Source organism: Grammomys surdaster, unplaced genomic scaffold (assembly GCF_004785775.1).
Source record: "Grammomys surdaster isolate TR1022 unplaced genomic scaffold, NIH_TR_1.0 130, whole genome shotgun sequence".
In the NCBI taxonomy this organism is placed as follows: domain Eukaryota; kingdom Metazoa; phylum Chordata; class Mammalia; order Rodentia; family Muridae; genus Grammomys; species Grammomys surdaster.
Window position 1 is genome coordinate 4,421,973 of NW_021604588.1, and position 10,100 is coordinate 4,432,072.

Consider the following 10,100-nt stretch of genomic DNA (forward strand, 5'->3'; position numbering starts at 1 on the left):
TTCTTCTTCCTCCTCCTCTTCCTCCTCTCCTTCTTCTCCTTCTCCTTCTCCCTTTCCTTTCCCCACCCCTCCCCTTCCCTCCTCCCCCTCTCCCTTCTCTTTCTCCTCCTCTACCTCCTCCTCCTCCTCTTCCTCTTCCTCCTCTTCTTCCTCCTCCTCCTCCTCCTCTTCTTCTTCTTCTTCTTCTTCTTCTTCTTCTTCTTCTTCTTCTTCTTCTTCTTCTTCTTCTTCATAAATGCCAAAAAAGGTGTTTATTTGGCCTCTGTAAGGCCTGAACTAAAACAGGAAAGAGATGGAGCCAGACCTCTTGGCATGCACATTATGAATGAATCAGTTGGCCATCCCCAGAGGAACAAGGAAAGGTGCATAAGGAAGGAAGCAGGGGATGAGGAAGGATGAAGTGTTGTTGGTTACAGGAAAACAGTTGGATTGGTCTGTCTGTCAGAAGTGATTTCTTCTTCACAGCTGTCTCTGTCATCCCTAGCAACCTGTGCACCATGCTAGAATCGACATCTAAAGGTCTCTGGGGTTTTCATCTCATCATTGAAGACTGAGATAGATCATACTTCACAGAGGACTGAGATCCTACTATGCCACCAGAATTCAGAAGGTTCACTCACTATGTTGTCTGTCTGAGACCAAACAGAGCCTACAAGAGCCCTTTACCTCAAAAAGATTAGGGGACAAAGAAAGAAAAGGCAATAGCATCTGTCAGGCTCTAAGGCAGAAGTATGGTGAGTGGCATGATCACCCTATTGCTCTCAGAAGAAATCCATCTACCTCCAGCACTACACTAGACAACTAGATGATTCCAGAGTCTCAGGTCTAAAGCTTCAAGTCAGACTGGGCTCAAGCGTCCAGGTAGCACAACACGCAGGGAATATCGTGGTACTGTAAGGGAGCCACATGAACTATATCTTTCTGTTTCCTCTCTTTTGTGATACTTCAGAATCTAATGTCCTGCAATTCCTAAATGGCTTAGCATTCCCCAGAAACCTGTTGCTTAGAGCTTATCAGGTAGAGCACAATAGATAACGATGGATTTTTGCAGATCATATGGAATGAAGAAACAAGGCCAGGAGAACTATACATGAAGCATGGCCTTCAGGAAGAACACTATACACCAAAGCTCTGCAAGCAATTACAGAGGAGCAAAGCCCAGCATGACACTTGCTTTGATAAAGTTTTATTGGAACACAGCCTACCAATGTGGTCATGCATCAACCGTGGCAATGTGCACATCCGAACAGCAGAGTTTAAGATTTGCATCATAAACTCTATATGGCCTACAAAGCCTGAACCATTTAGCATCTGTTCTTTTTCAGAAAAAGAATCTGTCACACAATGTTCTATGCTTATAAACCTGGAATCTCATAAGTGTGTAACAGTTCACACACAGCAGCAGCAGCAGCATTATCTAAGCTAAGAAGCTTGTTAGACATGCAGTCTTAGGCTTCCCCAGAAAAACAGAATACAAATCCGCATTTGGGTAACAGAGTGGTACAAGAACAGATGCCAAAAGAGGGTTAAATAGGCAAAGATTTTGTTCAATAAAAGAAACTCTGAGCAAAAATATGGGAAGAGCTAGAAAAGGGCTGGAAGAACTATCACCCCATGATATTCAACTGGCCCTGGGAGAAAGAGAAAAGACAGAAGCAGTCAAAGCATATTCTGGAAGACCTTTGATAGTACCTGAGCCAGAACCAACTACGTTAGGCCTCCCTTTATCTTTGCGACTTCAGGGAGAGGTGGTCTCTATCTAGACATAGTCCTTGTCAATGTCAGTGACAATGTCAATAGCATCCATAGTCGATGAAGCCCTTGTGTTGAACCCCGCAAAACACACTCTCCTCGCCTCTGCTTCAGGTTGTACCTCAGCTGACCTCTGTGCACACTGAAGCACAAGATTCGATGCTCTACAGTGGCTCTTGGTGTACTTGGCCCTTCAGTGGTGAAGGGCCAGATGCATACATATTTTAGGCTTCTCAGGTTATACAGTCTCTGTCGCAACCACTAAACTCTGCCATTCACCATGGAAGCAGCCACTGAGAACACATAATCAAATGAGTGTGGTGTGCCAGATCAAACTTCATTTACAAAGGCAGCTTCAGCTTCGGGGATGATGTGGCACATGGGCCGTAACATGTCAGCCCTTGCTCAAGAGTTGTGGGAGTACATTTCCTTAAGGTAGTTCCAACTTATACTCACGTGAGACACATAAGAAAAAGGGTGCCTCTATGGAAGGCAGGTGGGCAGCCTCGTGATCAGCAGTTTCCCTCGCATGCTCTTTAAACACAATGTAGGCAGCAATAGCATAGTTTCAAAGACATTGCCCAGGAATTCCCACAAAAGCCTCCAGTTCCGGAAAGTTCTCTTCACCCCATTGGGAATCCAACAGTCTCAATTTCGAGTTTTTTTTTCTACAAACATAATTTGTAGAATTATGTGATTCTAACATTATAGTATTATTGGAGGAGTGACAACTATGGGTTGGAGCTGCATGTGACTTCTAGGGGATGTTAGGTTGATAGAAATAAGAGCCATACCTAACTAATAAAGCAAGAAGCATGTGAAGTCCATAGAAGCACACGAGAAGGTCTATTGAAGACAAGGAATGATCTATAGAAGACTTGAAAAGATCCATAGAAAGTCTATAGAAATCAAGAGGGGGGAGGGAGGGAGAGAGGGAACTCACCCACACATGGACCACCAGGGAGGCTCTAAGGAAGAGGGTACCACAGTGGGCTATTGAAATGTGACCATGATTGGTCAGGTTTACCTCTCAAACCAGATAACATTCACATTGCTTCTCTGTTGAACTACCAAGCCTCATGATGAAAACTCCAGCGCAAAGAAGCTAAGCTACAACCATCAGACATGTGTTTCCTTTACACAAACAATCCATGCATCTCCCTGTCACCTGAAACAGCAGGGCCACCTCCAAGAGGCAACCATGAGACCTCAGATAAACAGCTCTGTGCCAGCTGGGTCACTACAGCATTGTTGAACATTTGAGTCCTGATCCAGGAGGGGGTGTAGAGAGGAACAAGGTGATTCCTCAGGGTCTGATAAGGACAAACACTCTGATTTGACCATCACTGAGTGTAGGGAAGCAAAAGACAGGACAGACAGCCCTGCCTTTAGGGAAAGATACTGATGCAGCCCTTTGCCTGAGTAAGCCCATGAGATAAAGACAGCTACACTGAGGTCTCTTTACATCTAGGCCATTGTGTATTCTGTAAAACTCTATGTTCCCTGTGGTCAGAACTCTTTACCCTGAAGCCTCATTCCATAGATGTCACTCACAGAAAAGCTAGTGATAGCCTCTGAACAGTGCCCCAATGGCAGCAGACTTGGGCTACCAGAAAATCTAGGTAATGACGTACATTTTTCTATGAAGTCAGCACAAATTTCAAGAAGATATTCAACAGGACTTACAGCTCAGAAAAATAAAATAGAAATTTTAGCACCATTGCCCAACTGATTTGAAATAGTGCCACTCAAATAAAGAGAACAGATGAAACATTTTAATGTAGTAAATGGGTCCTTTGGACTCTTTCATCTACAGTTTTTATCTTGAGACCATATTGTAGAAAAAACAATAACTAATTAGAGCCATTCCCATTTTATAAGTTATCAGAGTAAATTCCTAAGGAATTGAAGTTAATATCTCTGGTAATGAAAAGTTAGATTTAAATTAGAAATTAATTTAGTTTGGATATCTCCTGATAAATACCTTTCATGTCACTGTTAAGTAAATAAGCCTCATGGGCCAAATTTTATGATGGGCACTTTATCTACCCGACTCTCCAGGACTGCTCCTTATTTGTCTTTTGTTCAGGAATTTTTTTCCTACTTTATTTCAAATAGAATCATATACATACATATGTACAAAATCATATATATACACACATATATATTTATTTACATATGCATATGTATTTCCATTTAATTTTCAGTTTGATAAAAACATAACTCAGGGAAAAAAAGCTAAAAAAAGATTTCTAGAGACAGTTGTCCCAGTATGTGTCACAGAAAGATTTGATTCCACGTCTGTCTGCCCCAAGACTCTACACTAGGACATGTAAAGCATGGACACTCAGAAGTCCCAAACTTGCCTTCATGTCAAGGACTGTTTCTCAGACACCTTTGTGTTCCCCTCCATGACTTGCTGCGCTTTGCAGGGCAAGGGACTCAATAAATATTTGTTGGATGAAGAATTCTGAACCTGGGATCCAACCTACCATGGATTTAATGACTCAGAGTCCTACAGCACAGAGCTGCAGGTGGTTACTCAGTTGGGCGACTTCAGGGAACATTTGAAATCAATTACGGGTGCGGAGGAACCTGTTAAAATGTTCTCTTTTGTGTATGTCGGAGTTGAAGGGGAGGAACGGAAGTTGAAGTGGTAGGAAAGGCTCAGATGGTCTCAGGGTTATGCACTGGACCTTAAAGAGTCCACACCAGAACAGGACAGAAGTTGGCTTATTTAAACACTAAATTCTAATGGCCCAACCTAATGGGCTCCTGACCTCAAGCTACTCCTAGCTTGCCACATAGCCTCAGAGTGCCAGACCTTTGACTGGAGCAGTCCTCCCTGCTGCCACTGGTCTGCTCCAACTCTGGGGAAATGGACAACTTGAAGAGTGGTCTACCTTTTAGAAAGCCCAGAGGATGAGCAGAAGAGTCCCCTCACACCTGAAGCTTGTGTACCCTGCGTTGCCCTCAATCCTCAATAAAAGCATTCCTGCAACTCATTCTGGAGTCTGACTTGTTTCAGAAGAATGCGGGAACTTAGAGTGCAGGGAGAGGGTAATTCTAGCTGATTTTGTTTTCTTCAGTGCTTGCTAGAGCTACAAGTTAGTCACAACTCTACTTTAAAAAAAAAAAAAAAAAGCCGCTTTAGCTTTCCAGACAGGCCTTTGAAAAAAAAGGAAAAAAGAAAAAGACTTATGAAGTGGACCCTGAGGGATGCCTACCAACAACATTTTGGGAGAAGGTGATTAAATTACAGCCCAGAGGCTGGGACAGGACAGCCCTCAAGGAAACTAGAGACATTCCCAACTCTGTGGCTTCCTCGTCTCCTGTGCACAAGACAACACTGCCACCTAGTGTCCAGTATTAAAACTATTCCCTAAGGTCCCATAGCTGTGGGTATGGGCTTCTTCTGCCGCGACTGGTATTGACTAAATTGTTTGAGGTCTCTGCTACCCCAAGCATGGTAGGTAGAGGACTTGAAAGCTGATTATAATTAGGTAGGCAGAGCCTGAGGTTTGAAATCTACTGGCAGAGTGAGAATCACGTCTTGGTCCACCCTCAGAGGAGCAACAGAAGTACAGCTTCGGGCTTGTGTGTAACTCCCAGCAACTTGACTCCACCTTGTCACTCTGTGTAACTCAATTCCCACCATACTAGGAACAGATGCACACCATCTTGAGGGCCCATGCCAGCAGAAGAAAGGAAGATGGATTGTTGAGAGCTGTAAAGTTGTGCGAAGAGAGTCAAGTCACTCAAAGTAGAGGCTTGTATTACCTGAGACTTGATTTTGGTACCCTCATGATCCTTAGCCATGTTATTCACAAGGGAAATGGCAGCAGCACAGACAATGGGTACACATGGATTCTAAATCCTAAACAGTCTACTTTCTGAGCCCAAAGAATTGAGGCCTTGCTATCCATCCCTGCCTCCCAAGGACATTTGTCCTCACTTGATAATTTGGGCTGAGCACAAGTCTGAAGAAAGAGAGGGGATAGAATGGGGGTGGGGGAGGGGAAGAGGCTTCATTGGCATCTGCTCTCCACCTTTTACAAGCAGACCTAAAGGGGAAGTCCCAGAACACCACGAGAGCCCGATTTGAGGGGGAAAAATCCTTAGAAGGTAAATTGCTGAAAACGATTTACTGCCCAATTTTACTTGCTCCGAGAAGAGAGGAGGGTTCAATGGGCACGGGAAGATCTGAATATGTGCTGTGTCAGTATGGAGACAGTGGCTGGTGACAGACAGGCAAGATAGGGAGGCACGTGGAGATAAGGATAAACATGCCAGAGGTGAAGCAAAGAGTGGGGAACTGTAACCCAACCTTGCCATAGCTCTTCTTGAAGGAGGTGAGACAGAAGGACTGAAGAGGTAAAAGACAGAGGTCAGGTGCTATGCTCCTGTTTTCCAAGGTTGGACTTTAATAACCCCAAGCAATAGTCTCCCACATATATTCCTTTTGGATTCTTCTCTCAGACTTCACAGCCAGGGAACTGATCCCGGGTCTCTATGTTGCTGCTGCAGGAGGAAGCATAGGCAGATTCGTGTGGGTCTCAAGCTAGACTGCAAGCTCACAGGCTCCCTGGCAGATGGGCACTAGGAAGCCAGACTAGGCAGCACGAAGATGTCATCTGGGGGAAACTGTGAAGCTGCCAACTCCGATCAGATAATCATCTCATTATTTCTTCCATTTTGGCCCCAGAATAAGGATTTCCTTCTCGTCTTTCTCTGCCCCCACCTAGCTTACAGCCTGGCCCCTTCTCTCACCCTGTCTCCCACCCAAAACTAAAATAAAGCAAAGCCACATGACTGGAGAGTGCTCAGTGTCTGGGAATCCCAGATTCCAAACGAGAAATCGCAGCCAAAGAGGGGGAGACACAGTGTCCACAAGGATGTTCCAGAGACACCCCACGGGAAGACGCTCCTTCCCTCCAGATTGCTTTGCCTACTCTGCAATTTATTTGGAGGCACTCAGAAACCTGAGTGGTTTTTTTGTTGTCATTATTTTGGTTTAGTTTGGGGTTTGTTTTTTTTTTTTTTTTTTTTTTGGTTAGCTTGTTGGTTTGTTGGTTTATTTGTTTGGTTAGTTTGTTTTGGTTTTTGTTTGTTTGTTGAGGAGATATCAAATGATTCATGAACTCCTGAATTGTTCTCCCTGCCCTCAGCCTGTCTCTGACATGCCTCTTATTGCCTCAGTTTCTCCATCAATGTAATGGAACTAACAGAAAAGGGTATGTGGTTAATCCAGATTGATGCCATTATTTTTTCTGATAAGTATTTGGTTGCCTTTTAGTTAGTGCATAAAGTAACTTGGTCTCCTTGTGACATTCATCTGCATATTTGTCCCCACTCTCTTTTGGTGGAGTGTCAAAAAGAATAAGGAGACACCAAGGTGATAAAACAGTCTTTCCTCACCCCTGCCTGAAATCGACCTCTCCAGATAGGAAAAGAAAAGCAACGGCTCCAAACCCAGCTCTTTGTCATTCTAGATCTCTCTGTTAATCAAAATAAACACAGGTTACAAGCCCAAATAAACGCCTCTGACTAACATTATAGAGTTAGCTGTGTTAAACAAGGTTTCATATTTAGGTCTTTGTAACAATAGCCAGGGCTAGAAGTCAGGATGCTGGCTTGCAAGTGTCCACCTTTTCCAGCAGATCTGAGGTCAAGAGAAAGGGATCCAGGGTACAGAACAGGTGCTACTTTTCTTCCTCGTTCCCGGGTGGCAGCCTGTTCTCTTGCTGTTTGGACCCTTTGGGCATAATTCACTACTACCATCCTTGGATTGTTGTCTGCTTTCCAGAGGTGCCTGGGTATCCCATGCTAGACTATGAGAAGTAGTATGACCCGCCCCCCTTCCTCCTTGACAAAAACTCTAAGTCTGTTCCCTTTAAAAAGGGAAAAGATCTAAACGGAGGTCTCCTAAAGTACAAGCACAGTGAATAGAACTCCGAGAAATTGATCACGATAAAGATGTCTTGGATAGGAGTCATCTTCCCTTTGATGGTGCCTATGTTACTTCTGCATTGATAAATAACCCCCACACCCACAAAGCCCCTCTGACCAAGCTTTCCTAGCTTTCCTGCTTTAGCCTGTTCCCCCTTTCTATTCTCTATGTGTACCCACAACAGAAATGAAGCCAGCCACACCCCCAGGACCCGAGAAAACCCAGGAGTAGGATAGGACATTACCTGCAATGATGGCTGGATTGCTCTGTCCTCCCTCTGGTCTCACCCAGGCTTCCACTGTGAACGCCTCCCGGGGAATCTCAGCCAGCACTTCTGGACGCAGCAACAGCCGCTCCCTCTTCCCAGAGAAATACAGTACAGGCAATCCTCCTTGGGGGTTAAAGGTCTCTACTCCCTGGGCAGAGGCCCCTCCACCATTTTGGATGGTGCCCTCCAATGGACTGTCACTATCTCCGTGCTTAAGGGGGTCTTTAGGCCGAAGCTGAAAATCTTGAGGGGTATTCTGGGGGTCTCTGGTCATATCTTCTGCCTGCCTCTTCTGCACTTGGCGAGGAAGCCTAGACTTGGATTGGCCCTTCCTCTGGGTCTCTGCTGTGGGTCCCTTCTGGTATGCAAAGGTGGCAATGGTGGAGACAGCAGTTTCTGAGCTTCCCCGAGTTGCAGACTCACCTAGAGCCTCCTTAGATCTTCCCTTGCCAAGATAAGTGTCATCATCTCTCAGCAGCTGCGATTGCCCAATAGGACCATCCCCTACCCACGGGGCAGCTGGCTGCTCAGCCTCTCTCCTCGCTCCTGCTGGGTTTTCAGTCAAGTCTGGATGAACACCACTCAGAGCCTGTCTCTCTGTGCTTCGCTGACTCCATTCTGCATACTTAGTTTGCTGCGTCCCCACAGGATAGGACCTTAGGTAGTTTTCGAGGCGGCTTGGGTAGACCCCAAAGAGATGACGCTGTGGAGCAGTTCTAGGTCTTCGAACCTTGTACCCCAGCCAACAGCGTTCCCCTTCCAACAGCACCTGGTTCAGGTGTTCCTTCTGGGCCAGGAATTTCTTGCGTGTCCAGCCCAGCTCTGAGTTGGTGGTACTGAATGTCCACCCAGCCAGGACCACCAGGCTTATTCTCAGGACCTTCCAACACATCATATCTCCCTCAGCTTAATCCTTTGAACCCGAGGTCAGCTTCTGGGTCCCACACAAGAATGATGGAGAGAAGAAGGAAAGACAACCAGCTATGGATTCGAAGTCACCAGGGCAACTGTTTGATTCACAAGCCAAACTTTCTCAAGTGGCCCCAAAAGAATGCCTCTTCTGGCTACCTGTCCTGGGGATTCAGCCAGCCCCAGTGGCTTCTGTAACTTTTGGCTTCTCTCACCTTCTTCCTTGACCTCTCTTGCTTGATTTCTGTCCTTCAGAATGAAGTTAAGTGTTCTTACTTTGAATCTCCTCCCAGAGACCTCAGGTTTTCCTTTCTTCCTTCAGTAACTCCTCTCCTCACTGATAAGAGAAGAGAGTGTATGACGTAAGCCAAATTCTCTCAGATACACACCACCCCAGCTGGTCATTCAAAACAACCTTATTCTCTAATGATCTCTTCTGTATCTTCTCCCTTTCTCTAGGAGTTAGACTCTCTTTTTAGAGCCCATCACCCACAATATGCTCAACTTAAAGTAAATTGCTAGGAAAAAAACTTTTAGGCTGAGACACAATTTGATGCTTATTCTCAATAATAATAATAATAATAATAATAATATAATCATCTGAGGGCATAAAGATCCAAGGTGGTACTTAACTTTCTCTCCTTAGATGTCCTCAGCCAGGTGTCCATGCAGCTTCCAGCCTGCCTGGGTAGGTGAGCAGTCCTGCAGCGTGGCACTCAGGGTTGTTGACTATTGAAGAGAGTGTTTTAATTCCCGTCCAACTTGTTGGTATGCTGCAAGTCTCTGTGAAGTTCTCTGGCTGCCAGTCTGCTGGTCTCCTGATCAAATGAGTCTGGGAGCCCTTGGTTTCACCTTCGGAGAGACTGGTGGGTCCCTAAAGATGGACGAAAAGACCAATATGAACTGCATATACATCAAGGGACCTGTTCCCTCTGATCTCTCTTGCTGCCCCCTTCTCTCTCTCTCTGTCTGTCTCTGTCTCTGTCTCTCTCTCTCTCTCTCTCTCTCTCTCTCTCTCTCTCTCTGTCTGTCTATAATTATCTCCTTGGGTTTTTTTTATTTAAAGACAATGATGATGTCAAAGCTAATAAGTTTGGTACATCACTCCACCTACTCCCCATCACCTCCTTTCCCCTGAGCAACCCCCCCCGCCACCTTTCTGAGGCACAAGGGACAGAAGCTCCTCTTGGTTTCCCCAGTAAACATCACAGGCTTTCTCTC

General features: G+C 45.3%; 1 protein-coding gene across 1 annotated transcript in view; it reads right to left on the reverse strand.

The window, feature by feature from the left end:
- The window catches only part of Pappa2 (pappalysin 2), a 230,674-nt gene extending 221,809 nt beyond the window's left edge, over positions 1 to 8,865 (reverse strand). The window contains exon 1 of the mRNA XM_028760041.1: positions 7,947 to 8,865. Within this exon, the coding sequence (XP_028615874.1) occupies positions 7,947 to 8,865 (919 nt within the window). The remainder of the gene's footprint in view (positions 1 to 7,946) is intronic.
- Between the last annotated feature and the right edge of the window lie 1,235 nt (positions 8,866 to 10,100).